Consider the following 21,107-nt stretch of genomic DNA (forward strand, 5'->3'; position numbering starts at 1 on the left):
AGGTAGTTGAGGCTGGGACTATCCCATTGTTTAAGAAACAGTTAGACAGGTACATGGATAGGACAGATTTGGAGGGATATGGACCAAGCACAGGCAAGTGGGACTAGTGTAGCTGGAACATTGTTGGCCAGTGTGGGCAAGTTGTGCTGAAGGGTCTGTTTCCACACTGGATCAACCAATGACTCTATGACACCTCTCCTCTTTCTTGATTTCTCTGCATCCATCACATGTTAATGACTATTCACAGATGTCTACTACAAACCTATTATCTCCCACAGTTATCAGAACCACATCTCCTCCCACCCTGGCTCTCCTACTCTCAATTTCTCTGTCTCGTCTGCATCTGCTCCTAAGACGAGGCTTTCCATTCAAGGACATCTGAGATGCCTTCTTTAGTAAATATGTATTCCTTCCTGCTGTCAAAAATTGATACATCACCCACATCTTATCCATGTCTTGTAGTTCTGATCTCATTCCCCTTCCCCCTGATGGAACAAGGATAGTTCTCCTAGTCCTTGCCTTTCACTTCACCACCTACACACCCAACACATCATTGTCTGAGATTTTTGACACCTTCAATGAGATTCCACCACCAGTCACATCATCATCCCCTCCTCTTTCCCGCCTTCCATAGAGATCGCTCACTCCACAACTTCTTGGTTCACTCATTCTTTCCCACCTAAACCATCCCCTCCCCAGGTACCTTCTCCTGCAACTGCAAAAGATGTAACACCTATCGCTATATCTCACTCACATCCATCCAGATTGCACTAATTTCTGGTTGCAAGTTATCCAAGATCTCCCACCCCTTGTATTCATTGTTTGAATGCACATAATTTTACTAATGTCAATGTAAAAAAGGTTGATCTATGAAAACAAGCAGGACATGAAAACAATGGGTTACATATTTTTTATGTTTAATTCATGCTGTATTTCATGGATAGCTCATACTATTTCTCATATTTGACAAAGCTGAAACACTTTCAAGATTTTATCATACCAAAGGAAAAGTTATCACAGAGCATTCTATAAAAATGTTGCAGCTACATAGCTGCAGGATTCCTTCATTCCAACACTTATTCATTTTACAATGACTGCATACTTCATTTATTTTGGCAAGCTTGATACTTAATGGCTTCATGTGCAGTTTTTATTTGGTCTTTGAATACAATGTCACATAATACTGGTGTCTTTGTATGTAATGTATCTGGAAAATGATTACTTTCCAAAGTTTATATACTCTTCTGTCTTATCTCACACACCAACCTGCAGCACCTGAACACTGCAAAAATGAATGTGCGCATTGACAGTACACAAAAAAAAATTTCCCCGCAGCTTTGCAGATTCCTTTCAAAATAAAAAAAGAGAATAATTGCGGAGACATAACATAAAAGTGCAAAGTGTTGTAAACAATAGAGTCAAGAGACAATTATGTGCAATAGTTTACAAAGCAGAAAAAATGGGTGCAAAAGAAGACACAATAAAATGAGGGGATCATATTTGTAACTCTCTTAATGGTCCAGAGATTGGTATTGGACATGTAGAAGGAAACTCCTGATCAGGGCTTTTCTCTGTTCGCATAAGAAGCGCATAAATTGGTGCCAATATGCCAGGGTTGAGGCTATGACAAAAAAACAGCTGGCACTGGCCTATTGGATGATTTAATCTGGTGTCTGTGAATATTGTATATCTAACAATCACATATGAATGGCATTCATTGAGTAAATAAGAAAAAAAATATGCTTTCTTGGAGTGAGAGAGAATCTGTGACTTCAGCAGGTCAGGCAAAATCTGTGGACAGATAAACTGTTAAAGTTTCAGGTCAATGGCCTGAATCAGAACTGAACCTTCTTCAAAAGGGTCTTCGAACTGAAAAGTTAACTCACTTTGTATGAATGTTGCCTGACTTGCTGAGTATTTCCAGACATTTCTACTTTAATTTCTTGATTCTACCATTTGTAATGTTTTCTTTGATTTTTCACTGATTTAGGGTAATTGGCAAAGAGATCAGAAATTTATAAAGTAAATTGTCATGCGGTGGTCTTCACTCACTGAGCACAGGGAGCAAGTTCAACAGTAGCGTACTTGGGAAAATCAAAACATTTTAAGAAATGAGTTAGCGAAAGAGACTAATTGGATTGCTCTTTGAAAGCACTAATGCTGGTACAATGGGCAAAAGGGAATCCACTTAAGTAGGTCACAGGCTGTCCTTTCCTATTCCCTATCCTGCAATGCGCATTAACAGAAAGAACCAAGCCTTTCAGCAAAATATGACAACTCATTGTTTAGCCTACTTGTGATGAGAGAATACTTAATATGTACTAGGGGGCCGTTGTACAACTGTAATCAGTCACGGAGATTTGGGAGAGAATGTAGGAAAAAATTAAAAATGTGAAAATGAAGAAAAAGATAAAACAATTCTACAAAGTTAAAAGGATAACATCCAATACATAAATTAAAAAAATTAAATCCTGAGCATGGTATTTTATAATTAGTCTCCCTGGTCATGTGCACCACATTTGGTAGCCAATATGTTGGCTTTGCTAATACTTGTGGTTAAAGTTCTCTCATTTTATATAATTTCTTTAAATAATTTTGAACGTAAAATATCCTGAATTCTGAGAAAATGACAAGGGTGATGTGAAGACCTTGTGAACAATAACTGTGAAATATTTTCTAAGGTTCTGAAGTGTCAGGCAATTAATCTCATTATTGTAGAAGTGACACTGATAAACTTCAACATAATGAGCCAAGCGAATTGTACAGTGAATTACAAGGATGAACACATGCTGGTCTTCCTTCTTCACAAATAATAAATTTGCTTCTTTTGAGATAGTTACCAAATAAAATCAAATATTTATATATCTTCACTCCATCATTGAAATCTTTTAATTCCATGTAAGTAATGTATCCTTCAATCTTAACCTGGATGTTGTTTATTGATTCTTAGATCCATTTATCAGTTAATGGTTTAAACCAAAAATAAGCAATCTGTCTCTGGCTGCAAAACACATACCATTTGGTCATTCGTGTCATCTCCATTTGCTATGGTAACATTACTTAAATAAAAGATGTACATTTACACAGCACCATTCACAATCTCAGGTTGCACTAAAATGTTATAGCTAATGGCGTGCTTTGGAATCTTTGTCATTGTCATTATTGAGAAACCTTGTACGCAATTTACAACACCAATAGCCCGTAAAGTGTAATTAAATAGCTAAAATGGAGTGGGTTATGGATAAATAATAAGTATTGACTAAAATGATGAGACATCTCATGTGTCCTTAAAATAGAATCCTTACTGCCTATCTTCAAGGCAACATGGTTAAAGATGTCATAAAAACAATAGCATGTCCAACAGTGCTTCTTTCCCGCCATGCTGCAGTGACGAATTAGCCAACATTTTTGTGCTTGGTTGTTCCTTCCAGGGTTTGAATCTACAATGTTATAACTCAAAGGCAAGAGTGTTGCAAATTGAAGCACAACTTTAGTTCATGTCATAACCACAGAGCTTTGCACACAAGTGTAAAGTGATTGTTGCTTTGGCTGCTGTAAACATAAATATATATGTAATAGTGCTATGATAATAACAATGAACAAATCTCAAAGATTTCAACAATAATCCACAGTTTTACCAATAATCTCTCAAGCAGAAGATTAAATACATAGCAGTTTGACCACTAAATAACTACAATGGTCACATTGTGATGACTTTTTGAGAATCAGTCAGTCTTAAAGAGTAAAGTGATGGATGAAATTCAAAGAAACATTCCATTGTCTCTGGGTATAATAAGGTGATATTTCATGCCTTGCTAAGCTTCATTGCAGACTGCATCTTTGAGAACACCAGCAATACCAAGGCAACATCTTACCTATTAAAATTGCTGTAATTCCATGTATCTATTCACTGATAATACTGAGAGACCTACAGAAACTTGACACGTGCTTGTTTTAAAATTTTATTTGGTGGTGTAAGTCTCGTTTTCTAGACGATTCTCTACCAAAGTACATTTTTCATGAACAGATGTGATTTTTTGTTTCTTTTCTCGTTTCTATGCATTTTAATTTCTCTCCGATTGACTACAATCTATTGAATTTCAAAAATTGACTTGAGAGTTTTCTGACTTAAGTGCTTGAGGTGATTTGAAGATGCAGCAGCAATCCTAAAAACACAATTTCAATACAGTTAAACATTTTAATATATAGTTTCTCAAACATTCTCTGTTTGGTTTTGTGTTGGTCACTCTGATTATTGCAGAGGATTTAGCTTAGTCCATTGCTGTTTCAGAATTTTTTTATTCCAGCACTCTCAAATTGTTTCAATCAAGCGGATGCTTCTTGGTAGAAAACAGGTGCACCCTTGAAACCTGCAGAGAGGCTCCGTGGATTGCTGGTGAGAATGTAGGATGCAGAAGTAAGTTACAAATACCAGTTCAATGCAATAGAAGAGAAAGCTTTGTGCATTGACTGTGGCTTCACATCTTGACAACTACAACACAGGCTCCAGCTCGCCCGATGTTCAGGGATGCTGCCTGCGGGAAGAGAACCAAAGGTCAGTACATGTGTAGGATTTCATGAATACCAGAATCCGTTCATGCCTGGGGGAATGTAGAGCATAAGTTAATATTTCAGAAATAAACTAAAGATTCTAGAAAATGTATCCATTGGCTCACTTTAAAAGAAAATTGCAAACACAAACTTAACTCGGGTTCGTTTGTGGTAACTATCGTTTCCATATGAAAGTGTACTCATTTACAAGTTGGCTCACATACGGGTTTTTTTCTGGCAATGATTGCTCAGCTCATGATGTTGATTCACAGATTGACTGTTCCCCCCTCCCTGATATACATGGGAGACTGTGTCTGTGATTTCTATCCTTTACTAAACTATCACGTTACTAGCGGGAGCATGTTCTGCCATTGCATTTGTCCATTTAAAGAGGGATTCTGCTGTGTGGACAACTTCAGCACTGACAACAGGCTGCCCAGGCTACCCTTGCAGAGTCTACAGTATGTGCAGCAACTTGCTTTGCTGTTGAGATACTCATACCATGGGTGAGTCTTGGTGGTGTGTGACTTCAGGCTTCATTACCTCCTGCCTGACAGTATCAATGTTGATGGCTTTAAAATAAATAGAGGAGTTCCATTGAATGCAGCATCATTGCATGCTTGCCAGGATCATTCATGTCACTTAGCAATCAATTATGGTAGTTTATGTGTAGTCAGCATTGTTTGGTCACATCCTAATTCTGCACACCAAGCTCCCACAGCACCAGTGTTTTAAAAAGACTAAAGGGCCTGTCCCACTTAGGCGATTTTTTAGGTGACTGCCGGTGACTGTCATAGTCATAGCAGGTCGCTGAAAAACCGGCGACTGGACCCCCCCCACGACAATGTCTACGACAAGCTGCAACAACCTACCACCTAGTCGACATCAAGCAACGGCAAGCTACCGACAACCGGCGACCCAATCGTCACGACTTAGGACGTCCATCTACGTCACCTGGCAACAACCTGGCGACAACCTACGACAGCACGTACGTCAGGATACGTCAAGTTATGATCATTGACGTCAAACTAACAGTTGCCGAAAATTTAAAAACATCTCAAAATCCAGCGGCGACCAGAAAAAGGCTACGACTCTTTGGTGACTAATCATGACCATACAGGCGACCGTGTGGTGACAGCCTAGTCACCTGTAGTCACCTAAAAAATTGCCTACGTGGGACAGGCCCTTAATTAATTTTTGTTTTGCGATTTTGAGTGAAGCATGATTATTGGATGATAATTGAGGGTGGCTGATTACATAAGTTCATAAGTTATAGGGGTAGAATTAGGCCATTCGGCCCATTAAGTCCACTCTGCCATTCAATTGTGGCTGATTGAATCCCCCCTCATCCTTCTAAACTCCAGCGAGTACAGGCCTAGTGCCATCAAATGCTCACCGTATATTAACCCAATCCTTCCTGGAATCATTCTCGTAAACCTCCTCTGGACCCTCTCCACTGTCAGCACATCTTTCCTCAGATATGGGGCCCAAAACTGCTCACAATACTCCAATTGCCGTCTGACCAGTGCCTCATAAAGTCTCAGCATCACATTCTAGACCTCTCGAAATAAATGCTTGCATTGCATTTGCCTTCCTTATTTACCGATTCGACTTGCAAATTAACTTTATGGAAACCCTCTATCAGCACTCCCAAGTCCCTTTGAACCTCTGTGCCACTATTTTTTTAAGTGCTTTGACATAATTTATGCCCAACTGAAAAAAACAGAATTTTATTGGATAAACTGCACCTCCAAGAGCACATCAGTGCAGCATTCTCTTGAAACTGCACTAAAATTTTTATCCATACAAAAAAAGCACAAGTATATGCAGATGATCAGACATTTTAAAACATTATGAAATAACTAACACTGCATCCCGTGCTTTAAAAACGTGAGTACAATCAGACAGTGAACACTTCGGTCTTGTTTTATTCAATAAAGGAGTTAATAGTGCGGTGCAAATGCCCTTCAACCAATAATAAATGGCATACATGATGAACAATAATAAAAGTGCATGCACTCGAACAACTGTCCTTGGTTTTGTGCAATACAGTAGCGTAATTTATGTTGGTAGTTGTCTGCTCATGAAATTTGCTCCTATTAAACAGGAGACCATCGTAAAGGCTCTTAAAGTTTAGTCATAAAAATATATATTACCTGTGTCCATTCATTAGTCTGTGGGCCATAACATTCCATAGTATTTAGATAAGTTTGTCCATCATATCCGCCAACTGCATATAGTCTATCTCCAAGGAGACAGACTCCAACTGCATCACGAGGGACACTCACTGAAGCTATCATTGTCCAGGTGTCAGTTTTGGGATCGTATCTGATGTGAAAATGGAAAAAATAACTCGATGATCATAAAAAGGTTCAATGCTATTTTAATGTAGAGTGACAACACCAGTTTATCAATAAATAAGTATAGCATCATATCTATAAGTAAGGTTTCATTTGAATGGTAAGTTGAAAGAAGTTATAGTTATATTGTCATGTTGGATGTATAATATTGTCAACACAAACATTTGGATAGTAAATCCAACATCCAAGAATACAGGGCAGCACAGTGGCGCAGCAGCAGAATTGCTGCCTTACAGTGCCAGAGAACTGGGTTCAATCCTGACTACAGGTTCTAACTGTTTGTATTTGAATTGGGTTCTTTAAATTATCCCTAGTGTGTAGTGTGCGCGTGATTACTGGTCGGTGCAGACTCGGTGGGCCAAAGGCCTGTTTCCACACAGTATCTCTAAACTAAACAATATATTTTTAGTAGTAACCAATATCTTTAAAACAACATTATCATCCACCAGGTTTATTAATCAAGATTTGAATTGGACAAGAATGATTTAAAATGCCACTCAGATATCTGGGTATTGGTGTTGCTTATGTTTATAATTTACTATAATTTGAAACATGCAACACTTTAGAATAAATCTGCTGGAATATTATAAAGCATTATGAATAATGAACATTTTCATTAAATATTGATGAATTTCCACTCTGGGTTAATTAAACCACAGACACCTACTCGGGACAGCTCAAAGTGGATTGATGCCTCAGCTTAAGGAAGCAGCATTCTAATAATGAACTTTTCTGTAAATAAGCAATTTTTCAACCATCGCAGAAATAATATCCGTATCTCAAAGACCATGTTCCATTATTCATTCAGACCATGGGAAATTGGTACCATGTTTCATATAGTTGCGTGTTTGTAAACTTTAATATCCTTCTCCTACAGAATAACTATTATCTTGGTTTTGATCTTAGAGTCATAGAGTGAGACAATCAAGAAAGAGGCCTTTGGCCCACCAAGTCTATGCCGGCCATAAAGCATCCACTAACACGAATAATCCTACCATAATCTTCCTTTTTTTCATTCGATTGCCAGTTTGCACAAAATTCGAGTGATGGGAAGGTGAAAATGCTGTGGATAAAACTATTCAGGTTTGTACACATTTTGTACAATATTTTAAATATGAAGTGTCACAATTTTTATTCCAATCTTTTACCTTTCTACACAGTCCGAAAGCCGAGAGCAGTGGTTTGAAGCTGGAGCATCGTGGCCTCCGACTGCATAAAGGAAACCATCACAGGTTGCCACACCCACACCTCCTCTCCTCTTGGACATGGGTGTGCACATACTCCACTTATTGGTGTGCGGATCATAGCATTCTATAGATTTGAGGCAAGCACTTCCATCTCGACCCCCAACAGCATACAGCCTGTTGACAAAGTAAAAGCTGCTCAGAAAATCTATATTATGGCCTCAAAAATGCTGACACTAAAATCACCAGATGTCGTCCATTGTTTCTGTTAGCTCTTTGAAAGAGTCAGCTTATTAGGCCCACTTAGCAATTTTACTTTCAACGCATTTCAGTTCGTCTAAAAAATTACTGTCGCGTCAGCGTAGAATATATGATGTCAGATTAAAGGTAGACGGAAAGGTCCTTTGAATTTGCCCTTCCATAGAACCATAGAAAATAGGTGCAGGAGGCAGCCATTTGGCCTTTCGAGCCAGCACCGCCATTCATTGTGATCATGGCTGATCTTCCACAATCAGTAACCTGTGCCTGCCTTCTCCCCATATCCCTTGATTCCACTAGCCCATGGAGCTCTATCTAACTCTCTTTTAAATTCATCCAGTGAATTAGCCTCCACAGCCTTCTGTGGTAGAGAATTCCACAAATTCACAACTCTCTGGGTGAAAAAGTTTCTTCTCACCTCAGTTTTAAATGGCTTCCCCTTTATTCTTAGATTGTGTCCCCTAGTTCTGGACTCCCCCAACATTGGGAATACTTTTCCTGCATCTAGTTTGTCCCAGTCCATTTATAATTTTATCCATCTCTAAAAGATCCCCTCTCATCCTTCTAAACTCCAGTGAATACAAGCCCAGTCTTTCCAATCTTTCCTCATATGACAGTCCCTCTATCCCAGGGATTAACGTCACAAACCTACGCTGCACTGCCTCAATCGCAAGGACATCCTTCCTCAAATTAGGAGACCAAAACTGCACACAATTCTCCAGATGTGGTCTCACCAGGGCCCTATACAACTGCAGAAGGACCTCTTTGCTCCTCTACTCAAATCCTCTCGTTATGAAGGCCAACATGCCATTAGGTTTCTTCACTGCCAGCTGTACCTTCCATTCTATAAGAACATGGCTGATCTCAACTTTGACTTCAAAGCTTTTCACTGCACTTTGACACATATGACAATAATATACCTAAACCTAAACCAATTACATTTTGCAATACTCTGATCCAAACATCTATGCATCTCAGTCCTGAACATGCTTGGTGACTGAGTGAGTCGGTGATTGTAATTCCATTGAATGTGATCTTTTGATTCTATGATTCCATAAATTTGAGGGGGAAAATTAAGTCACTCAAGTTTGTTGAATCTTGCCTATATTTTCTCTATAATTGTGCCATACAATACATCTTACATTCATATAACATCGCAATATAATAAAATACCCATGGGACCTCACAAGGGGATTACTGCACAACAAATTGATATTGAACTACACTGAGATCTGTTATGACAGGAGCTTAAGAGATTGCAAAATTAGTTTTATGGAGTATACTTACCGTAGATGGAGAGGGAGGTAGAGAGATAAAGGTCAAAGTGAAATCTAGTTCTTAGGGACTTGGCAACTCTTGCAATTGAAATGATAAATTATACAACACAACAAATTAATTCAAGATCACTGCTTAATCTTAGATAAATAAAACAATACCCAGCAGCAATTAATCATATCATTTGAAGGCTGTTCATTCATCTTCTCTTTAATACCTTCCAAAATATTGCTGCTTATTTATTAAAATTATTATTCAGCTTCCTTCCTCCCAGTACCTTGTGAAAATGTGCATTAATTATCCATTGATCTCCAGAATGTATTCACATTCTAAACCATGCTAATGGAGGTCATGAAATTTTCATTCTGATATCCACCCTTGAATATTCAACTTGACGGTAAATTTGACTGTATGCCACAGTTATTGAAAACTGCCAGTTACAATGATAACAACATTTTTATTTTTATTTTATTTTACTGGCATTGGCTTGTCATCTACCATATTGTACTGACATCGGGTTGTCATTTAGCATCTTTGTTATCATGAAATGACCATCGTTGAATCCCGAACATCAGCCTTGCTTGTCCAGAGGATATCAGCACTGTGTAATGAGGCCCTGAATATTGATCAGGCCTTGAATATTGATCAGGCCTCGAACATACAATGGCACAATATGAGTGAGCCAGAAAAAGGCAAAATCACCGATCCCCCTCTAGAATCCTTTGATAGCTGGCAAGGCCACATCCCAGTTTTACCAACAGTCAATTATCTCAAATTTATTCAAATGTTCCTAACACTCACCAAAAATACAAACTATTAAAAACAAGTAATTTAAAAAATAATCCAAAATTTTAAATAAGCATCTAATTCAAACCTTGTAGGACTGCAAGGCCGCCTGGAGTGAATAAGAACTGTGTTGTCTACCTCACTAGATTTGTTAAGTTCTGATAGACTTGTGTCACAAATAACTACTTATTGCTGTCATCAAGTAAACGTAAGTATTAAATAAATGTATTTGCTCATAGGCTGTGATATCATTGAGTTTGCCAATACGTAATGACCCCTTTAATTATTGAGGAACTGAGGAAGCAGTGGAAAGCTGATCTATTGATGGATCAGGGGTCACATATATGGCCAGATCAGGTGCAGACTGAAGTTTTCCATCTTTGAATAACACAAGTGAAATAGATGGCTTTTTACACTAATTCACCAGTTTCAAGATGCCTGTTACCATGACTACACTTTTAAAGTTCCAGATTTATTCAATTGCCTGAATTTAAATTCTTCTTGATCTTTTGTTGCTGGATCAATGATGTAGGCCTCTGGTCCAATAACTTAACCATACACGCTTGTTACATTGCAGTCATTTTTTTTTCTATTTTCACAATAGTAACATTGATTCATTATGTCTATCAATCAGAGAGTTAGTGCAATAGAGATGTGTTCAACCTGGAATACACTCTTGAAGCTGTATTCCCTACTCACTTGCCATTTAATGCTGCTACTCCCACTGTGCTCCGAGCAATGGACATACTGGCCACAAAGGTCCACTGGCAGGCTTGTGGATCCCACCTTTCTACTGTGTTTAGGTAACTCCAGCCATCGTGGCCACCTACTGCATACATTGGACCTTCTAGCACAGCCACACCTGGAAAAGATGGAAAAATGTTCATGGAATGGACAGAAACGGATTAAGAGGCACCATGTGTGCTAATAGTGTTACACAGGCCGACTGCCTTTCCCTGTCCATCAGTTATGGAATATGATGCTGCCTGCAATAGTAGGCACCAGTTTGAATCACTGTTCGAATTTGGTGTAATGCTGTCCCCCACAGTAGGAAAAAAAAGCAAATAAAATTGAAAACACTCAACAGACAGGCCTTAACTCTGGACACAAAACCAGAGTTCACACTTCAGGCAGATCAGTTGAAGAGAAGGAAAAATATACTTAAAACCAAATGCAATCAACATTTTTTTAATCATCATGACTGGAAAAGATTGAGATAAAGGGAATTATAAATTCTGCACTATTCTGTCTGCAGGTATTGTCTATCCAAAACATAATGTTATTAAATTTCAGTTTTCTAGCCCCTGGAGTATGTATCAGTTATCTAACCCAACCCAGAGGGATGCAACTATGTGCCTTGAATTTGGTTTGGGCATATATTCTGATGAAGCACTAGGATTCAGGTTGGTATAGAGCGTATCCTCTTCCTCAGTACTTTATCCAACTCAAGATAATTAGGTATAACCGCATGCAATAACATGTTTAAAGTTGCTATAATTCCACTGATAATCAGGTGGTGAGAAAATAAATGTTATCTGGTTTACACTGACCACAGCCAGATTAGATTTCAATTATATATCCAAGCAGACCTCTCACCCATAGTGTTCACTTTTGTTTACTCTTTCTCCCAGTGCCCATGATCCAATTCTGCTTTGTGTTACAGCAATAAAATCTGCCTTTTATCGTTCATCACATGGATTTATTGCTTGACAGAATGGAATAGCAGAGAGAGATATAAAATATAATAAACCATTGCAGCTTTAGCCTACCATTTATTTCGAGAAATAACAATAGCAGCCATTTCACAGAAACGTTTGCAAATCAGTCTGAAGAAGGGTCCTGACCCAAACCTTCACCTGTCTATTCCCTCCGCATGTAGAATATAGAGCAGCACAGCACAAGAACAGGCCCCTCTCACCTCAAAGCTATGCTGCCTAACCTGCTGATTTACTCCAGCAGTTTGATTTTGTTCAAGATTCGAGGATATAAGATTCCTTGTGTCTTCATTCCACAGAAAATTAAGTTTAAAAAAAATCACTGTATATCAAACTGATCAAAAGATTCTTCACAATTTTACTTGATGTTCAATATATTGCAGTTTAATTTTGATTTGATCCTAAACAATTTTTTTCCACCCTTCTTTTATGTTTCATGATTATTTATTTTCCCCTTCCAATAATACCTTGTCTCCTGACATAGATTTTCCCATTGCTGCTGAATAAATGCAACTCCAAAGACGTGCAGGTTTGTAGGTTGATTGACTGGGTAAATGTAAAAATTGTCCCTGGTGTGTGTAGGATGGTGTTAATGTGCGGGGATCGCTGGGCGGCGCGGACTCGGTGGGCCGAAAGGGCTGTAGAATCTAAATCTAAAAAAAACAAACATTTCACTCGTCCAAACCTTTGTAAATGTATTCAAGCTTAATATACCACCTCAAGTATGCTTGTAAAGCTCCTGCACCCAGGTACCTGTGCACACACATACAAACACAGTTGCAGTCTCAGAAGCTTGAGGCTTACCTAGATTCTTGAGTACAAGAGGTGAATTCAACTAGTCCCCTTCTTCGGAATCAGATTAGCTTGAGTAGGTGGTTTTGGACAATGCTTTAGGACAATTCAGTCCCTGATTATTTGATAAACCAGTGCAACATTGGACTGCAAGACCTAACCAAGTAACTATTTATGATCATATTCAATGAAATGAAGGCTTCATAACTCTAATGTCACAGTGAAATATCCTTCCACTGATCACTTGATTTGTTTATTAATAAGGAACAATTCTTATAAAATGTTTCCACTGTTATAACCCTAACCTAGAAAGTCTCAAAAATGATTGATTCAGGTAGTGTGGCATATATTGCGTGGAAGGTTGGGAGATAATTTTGAAAAAATATAGAAATATGTATTGTGTGGTGGAATATAAAGGATAAATGAGACAGTTGTATCCGTTATTCCAACGGAATATGTTCTAATGTGGTAATGTGTTCTAAATTTAATAGGAAAATGTCAAAGTGAATGCCCTCAATGTGGATTTCAGCAGTGATAAATGATGTTATTTCCAAAACAAAGGGTTACAAGGAAAACCTGTCCCATCTCAAGTCCGATTTTCTTTCCCTGTAATTACAACGTTTGCCTTCAGGGAACCATTCTTACAAAGTGAGAAGGAAAATTCTATTATATTTAATCGGTTTCCAACGTCTTTGCTTGTTGAATTATTTATGGTGGGATATTGGAACGGGATTCTTCTTTTCTCCCTCTCTCTGTTTCCTGTTTGAATGTGCAGGCAGAAAGTTGATGTGAAAAGTCAAGGATCAGTGAGTGTTGTGCTTAATTTTGTTGTAGAATTTCATATATCTGGAATTGAATGGGACATGTCTACTATTGCATTTGGTGCACAAAGGATTTCTGTATAAAGATTTCTATATATATCAAACTATATATAAATATATTTATATATATATATATATGCACACACACACACATTTATATATGTGTGTGTGTTTAGGAAGGAACTGCAGATGGTGGTTTAAACCGAAGATAGGATAATGTTAGTGTACGGGGATCGCAGGTCGGCGCGGGCTGAAGGGCCTGTTTCCGCACTGTATCTCTCAACTAATTGAAGATGTTCTGAGCCTCAAAAGGTTAACATTATCTTGTTAAAATATTTACAGGGTTCTGGAAAGCAAGTGTGACTTAATTCAGTGTGCTGCTTCCAACTTGCATCGATGAGAAGAAGAGCTAGATAGAGTTATTTAAATTTGTTTTGTCAACAATAACAATTGTCTCATGAGGCCCAGGAGGTGATGGATTTCCCCAAGGAAAGTACCCTCAATCTGTTGGACTATTGTAGTTGCAGAGGCCCATGTGGCAGTAGCTGTAGATATTGCATTGGCTTCACTTGAAGGGAGCAGTCCTTTTCATGTGATGACCATTCTTCCTACAGCCTCTTTTCTGCCCTGCATGTAATGTTTGCTCCTCTAGGATTGTTTGTGGTTCCACTATGAACAGTTGCTTCCCAGTTGCTCCCATGCTGATGTTCAATGTATTAGGGGTCCTTTTACAGACGTCTTTAAGGTACAAGTTGGCAGTCAATTTGCCTATCCTCAGGGCTAGTTCCATCTACTGAACATCTTCACCTATATGAATAATATTAATTTAATGATAGGCATTTTGCATTGTTGAAGTGTTCAGATGTCAGTTTGCAGGCAAATGACAACTACCCTTCCATTGTTTGTTGTTCTCATCCACAAAGATGATTAGCCTCACTGGTAGTGTTAGGATTAACTCTGTTTCTCTTTTCACTGATGTGCCTGATCTGTTGAATGCTTCCAGCATGCTCTTTATTTTAGATTTCCATCAACTGCACATTTTGTGTTTTTCATGCAAATCATTATTTCCAATTACATAGTTTTGAATAATAGCTAGCACTCTCAACACAGCAAGCCTAAAACAACACATGCCAAGCAGAGGATGAAAACAAATATATCCCAAAATAATAATTATTCCCTGCATACATTCCCTCGAGCTGTCTGTCCGTGGGCGTGGGGGAAGAGAGTGGAAGTTTTGTTGCCTTCCATCACAGTGAGGGGGTGTTTGGAGTCACTGTGATGGATGTTTGTGTTGGGGTCGTGTGTCTTGTGTTCTTTTCTTTTTTGTTGTGTTCTGTGACTGCTGGAAATGTAATTTCGTTCGGTATCTCGGTATCGAATGACAATAAAGCTCTGTATTCTGTGTATAAATAGTTATAAATTCAGCAAATCTTCCAAATTCATCATAAATCTTTAATGGTGATTTTTTTCCTGTTCATATCTGATGTCAATAATAAAAGTTAAAATCATGAATGTCCATCAGGCATTTGGCACATTAATGATGTTCATAATGCATTGCCATCTTTCATCCTTATTGTATTTGATACTCTGACCAGTTCGGACGCATGGTCTTTTACTCATATTAGCTCCGATTTTTTTCCCTCCAGGGATGCCACCTAATAATATTAAATACTTGGAGCAATCTGTTTTAGTTCGGGTTTCCAGCAGGCACTGAGTTTTAAACATTGTTCCAACAAAGTCTGAATATTTCTTCTCCTCTGCTCTCATTTCCCTACTGCAATTAAATCTCCATTAGTGTTTATTAACGATTAACCAGCTAACATCACCATCTGCCAGCCAGCAGATGTGCCACTTAGTTTTCATCCTTCCACACACTTTCTTTTGTTCTCTTCCTCTGCCCTCTTCAAAATCAAATGATTTCCGATGAAAGTCATTAATAATTTTGTTTCTTTCTCCACAGACACTTCCTAACCTGCTGAGCAACTCCAGCATTTTCTTTTTTTGCTTTTGGATCCTTAATTTATCCCTTGTTTTTAACACCTGTAATCATCTCCAAAAATACAACAGTAGAACACTCACCTTTAATGCAAATTCCTTTTCTCTGTCTGTGAATTGTAAGAATACTTCAAAATTCTTACTTCTGGTATTGATCCTGACTGCATATCCTCACTACAAACTGATAATAATCTTCCTACATGGACATCAAACACAACCTATTATTCTACACATGCTTTTCCTTTTCTCTTTTCTTTTTAAAGTTCATCTAAATGACATGCAATGACAATTATGCCTATGGCACAGCTATAACACTGGATGCGATGCTATTTGACAACATCCAGATAATTCATTGAAGTTGTGGTTCAGTCTTTTACTGTTGGTTCTCAGAAACAAATAGCAAAACATAGTAAAACACATTTCGTGGAGGTGAAGAGACTGAGACACAGCAGGAAGGTTACCAATTGGGGTTGAGATTATGCAAAAGTGATGGGTGGGATGATGCTTACAACATCACATGGCTATTTCACATTCACAAACATTTGTACAGGCACAAAGAATCACATTTTCAAGAAAAAGGTAATCTCCCCGAACCTCTGATTGTGTTTCTCTCCCCACAGATGCTCTTTGACCAGCTGAGTATTTCCAACATTTTCCTTTTTTTAATTTAGATTTTCAGTGACATTTGTGATATTTTGGGGTTCTTTTTCTCTCTTTTCGGGAACATTCATCACTGAAGTTTAATGTATTGAATACAGAGGGACGGAATAATAGGCATGGTTTAGGAAACCAGAAAGTAGCATGAAAATGTTCTGCTGAAGACTTAACATATACTGGATTATTACAGTTATCTTGTTGGAAGGAATGGTCATGAGGCCTTGCAGGGTGGCAGGCTGTTGGATGAGGTAATTCATGGTGAGGGTGGGCCAGAACAAGTCACACCTATGAAACAACTGAGAAGAAACATTAACATCTGTCAAAGCCAAAGTCCGCAGGCCAAGTCAGTTGTCAATGCTGTCAGGAACTTTACAGGTCCCTCTGTTTTTGAATGGATCCATCAGCGTACACAAAATCCATTGCATAAGAATTCCTACAATACCAGTTTTTAACTCTTTGCCACAACTTGATTTGCTGTCGTTTAATTGGATCTCTAACAGACCAGTCATTCCTCTGACCTTGACCTCATTTTCCTATATATTTCTGTTGAAAATTAATCAGAAATACTGACAGTAATTTCATAAAGATTGATTAACTGTCTGCTGTTGTGTTTAATATAGGATCTTCAGGAATAAAAGGATTGCTGAAACAGAGTCATTGTATAAAATGATGCTTTCGAAAAGTTAAAGGTGTGTTAAAAAGATTTATAGGTTGAATTAAACTATTGCAGCATTATCAACTATTTTTAGTGTTGTGTTTTGCATGACAGAGCAGCTTACAGTAGTAAAAACCTCAAGGTGCTTTTCACGATTGCTATCAGGCAAAAAAAAAAGGCATTGAGCCATAGAAATTTACGACAAATGGCCAGAATTCTAAGCAACGAGAATGAGTTTAAAGAGAGACAGAGAGAATGAGAGTCTCAACAGCTCTAAGCATAGCTACCAATGTTTAGGACATTGAAAAATGAAATCTGTAGGAGACCGAATTTGAAATACGACAGTAATCTTGAAGATTTGAAGAGCTGGGAAAGTTACAGAAATAGGGAGGGGAAATAGGGAAATAGGGAAGCACAGGGAGGCACAGTGGCACAGCTAGTGCAGCAGCCTCACAGTGCAGGGACCCTGCTGTTGTCTGTCTGGAGTTTGCTTGTTCATCCTATAACTACTGTGTTTCCTCTGGGCACTCAATTTTCCTTTCACATCCCAATGATTTGCTTGTGGTAGGTTAATTGACCCTGTGGGTTTGGTGGGTGGTAGAATCTCAGGGAGTTGATGAGGATATGGAAAGAATAATGTGGGAATAGCGATGAGAATGTGGAGAGAATACAAGTGGGATAGTGCAGGAACTTGATGGTCAGGAGCTGTAGGTTCCTGGTCCAAGACTGCAGGAAATTGTAGCGAATTGTGGATGAGCCCAGACCATCACACAAACCAACATTCCTTCCATTGACTCCATTTATACCTCACCCTGCCTCGGCAAGGCCAGCAGCATAATAAAGGACGAATTGCACCCTGGCCACGCCCTCATCTCCCCTCTCCCATCAGGCAAAAAGGTATTGAAGTGTGAAAATGCACACCTCCAGATTTAGGGACAGTTTCTTCCCAATTGCTCTCAGGCAACTGAATCATCCGACCACAACCAGAGAGCAGTCTTGAACTATCTAAATCGTTGGTGATCCTCAAACTACACTTGATCGGATTTTGCTGGCTTTTGCGGACTTGTCAGTACACGTAACAATAAACTAAATTGTAAACTGTTTAACTGTAAACTAGGGTCTCTTTCCATGTTGTATGGGTCTGACTTGGATGAAATTTCGAACATTGACTGGCTGGTGTGAGCAAGTTGGACCAAAGGGCCTGTTTCCATGCTGTATAATTCTATGGCTCGATGAGTCCATGAGTGTTGCTTTACAGAATGGCAATGTCCACGTAACCTCCCAAATCTCCTATGTTTATGTCCCCATACATTTCCTATTTTACAAAAGGAATATAAAAGGCTCTAGATAAATGCCAGTCTTTATTTTTTTAATCTCATTCTGGCTTTCTCTTATAAAACTCTCCTGGCAAAGTTCTTGGGTTGTTAAGTTTGTATCAGGATTACCCCTGACAGGAATTAATGGCAATTTGAAATTTGGATAATGGAACATTGATTAATGGAACATTGATCTAGAATCCTACAAAAACAACGTCGGGATGTAAATTAAAATAATTAATTAGATGGATAAATTAGCTGGTCTTGGTTACAGTAGCCATGAAACTGGATTAGTGAAAGAACGCGCATGGTTTGATAATATACTTCCTTAGTTCTGAGACAATTATAGATGGATAATAAATGCCATTGATGCCCAAATCCCAGGACCAAACAATATAAAACATCTTGTTAAAAGGTACAATTCTGGTCAGAGTACTTATGATGCATGGTTGCATGGTGATTGAGTTAGCAGCTTAGTTTCAAAAGACTTTTGATCTAAAATCACGAGTTTGAATCTCACCAATTGCCCAAGGAATGTACATAATTAAGTACATCTAAAAAGAAACAGATCTAACATCAATATTATTGGTGGCCGTGGAACTGTCAGTCGTTGTAAAATCCCAGCTGGCTCATCACTGTCCTTTAGAAACGGAAATCTGCTAATCTTACCCAGTCCAACCTCTGCTGGACCAAACCTATTGCATTTGTTGTCAGTTCTTATCTGCCCTCAGCAGTGACCTGTTCAATTTAGAGAAAATTAGGTTTGGGCAATAAAAGTCACTGCTACCTATATTTTCTCTGTTTCTCTTTATTCCCCAGACCTTGCAATTTTTGTTGGTTGTGCTTCAATGGCCTGACCCCAATTGAAATTCCGAAGAACGAAGATATTGCACATTGCCAAATTGAAACCTCCGCAACTTGGCAAACTGCTGCATCTTAACCACAGAAGTTGAAGACTTATCAACTGCAGATAGTCACTGTTTGATTCACTAATTTAATATAAAATATCACAGACTGACATCGCAATTTTGTTCCATGAACAAATGTGAATGGTATGCTCTTAAATACGAGTCAGTACCTCCTTTAAAATGTTTGATGAATTTGCTACAAGTGTATTAAACACTCCTGTGACAGCATCACCAATAGTATTTTTTAAGCAAAGGACCAAAATCTGCAAAGCTAGGAAATTTTCCTTCATATCATTTGATGCATTGAGCTTGGAGTGATATAATTCAACAACTGAAGGCAATGAAATGAAACTTTAAGTTTGCATTGTCAAACTGCAATCTTGATTGCATGCCAGACTCTACACTACTTGCATATTCATTTGGCAAAAGCGTGGAATATTTTTATTCAATCCTGTTCTCATATAAAATCCAGAATTCATGATAGATTTTGGGAGTTGGTGTAAAAACACTTCATTTTGTACGTCTCCCACTCTCTGTAAATCAAGATTGACGAGAGGTGAAATTATTCTGCGACTGCCACAGAAATTATAATGGTCTTCAGGGAATTTAGTATTTACCTCAGAATAGTTCTTCAGCACTTTCTGTCTGGAACAAATAACTCGTCAATTTTATTCAAATGAAGGAAAGGGTCATTTAATGGAGCGCCTGTCTCCGTTTAAAAATGACAATGGAGAAATGTCACATTTCTTGGTTCTGCTACCAATACTCTGAAAAAGGGAAGCAGAGGATTTATTTTTCTTAAATGAACACATTTCAAATAAAATATAAATGACCATTTTGTAATGGTCTGGAAATGTGTTTTATGAAAAATTACTGCAAAGAATTAATATACTTGGATATTAGGTGAGCAACCATTGGAAACAATTGACTTTGATATGCATTGATATGTAGAAACTCCTACAATGTGGCATTTAGACACGTGAGCTTGTTCTGGCTTTAGTTTTTTTTAAATTTTAATTTAGTTCAAGTTAGAGATACAGCATGGAAACAGGCCCTTCCACCCACAGAGGCCATGCTGACCATTGATCACCTGTTCACACCCATTCTGTGTTATCTCACTTACTCATCCACACCCTACACAGGAGGGGCATCTTATAAAGGCCAATTAACCTGCAAACCCGCACGTCTTTTTGACGTGGGAGCAAACCAGCTCACCTGGTGGAAACCCACGAGGTGACAGGGAGAATGTGCAAACTCCACATAGACAGCACCCGAGGTCAGGATCAAATCCGGGTCTCTGGTACTGTGAGGGAGTAGCTTTACCAGCTGTGCCTCTGTGATGCATCTCAATGAAATATTAGCTGATTCATGACACACACAAATTAACCTGATTTTTTAATGCATACCTAAATTGTTTTATTAAACATAGTCTTAAAATTAACAGTCAACCTAAATTGCCATTTGCAACAAATTCCCAAATTCCATTACCCTCTTCTTTGAAGTCTGGCTCTAATTTTTAGAGTAATACCCTTTGTCTCAACAGAAATAATTTATTTCTATGTTTAGTGCTACTTGCCCGCTGCAGTCAGATGATGGAGGACACGCCGGCCATGGCCCGATGATGGAGGAATCACCCGATGACAGAGGAACGAGGAAAGCTCACTATGGACCGATGACAGAGGACTTGCTTGCCGCGGACCGATGCTGGAGGATCCGCTTGCGACTCCGAATCGGACCAGAGTCAACGGGAACTGGGCCACAGAGAGCGAGGTGGACCGGCGAGACCAATGGGGGGACCTGGCGTGGGGGGGGGGGGGGGGGGGGCAACCAAGAA

The 21,107-nt window shown here is 38.6% G+C and overlaps 1 protein-coding gene across 1 annotated transcript in view; it reads right to left on the bottom strand.

The window, feature by feature from the left end:
- Positions 1 to 933: 933 nt before the first annotated feature.
- Positions 934 to 21,107, bottom strand: part of LOC144595148 (kelch-like protein 1) — a 276,933-nt gene continuing 256,759 nt past the window's right edge. Inside the window, exons 8-11 of the mRNA XM_078402262.1 lie at positions 11,114 to 11,276; positions 8,060 to 8,272; positions 6,708 to 6,879; positions 934 to 4,535 (exon numbers count right to left, since the gene is read on the bottom strand). Coding sequence (XP_078258388.1) covers positions 4,479 to 4,535; positions 6,708 to 6,879; positions 8,060 to 8,272; positions 11,114 to 11,276 — 605 coding nt within the window. The 3' untranslated portion in view covers positions 934 to 4,478. The remainder of the gene's footprint in view (positions 4,536 to 6,707; positions 6,880 to 8,059; positions 8,273 to 11,113; positions 11,277 to 21,107) is intronic.

Source organism: Rhinoraja longicauda, chromosome 7, assembly GCF_053455715.1.
Source record: "Rhinoraja longicauda isolate Sanriku21f chromosome 7, sRhiLon1.1, whole genome shotgun sequence".
Taxonomy (NCBI): Eukaryota; Metazoa; Chordata; class Chondrichthyes; order Rajiformes; family Arhynchobatidae; genus Rhinoraja; species Rhinoraja longicauda.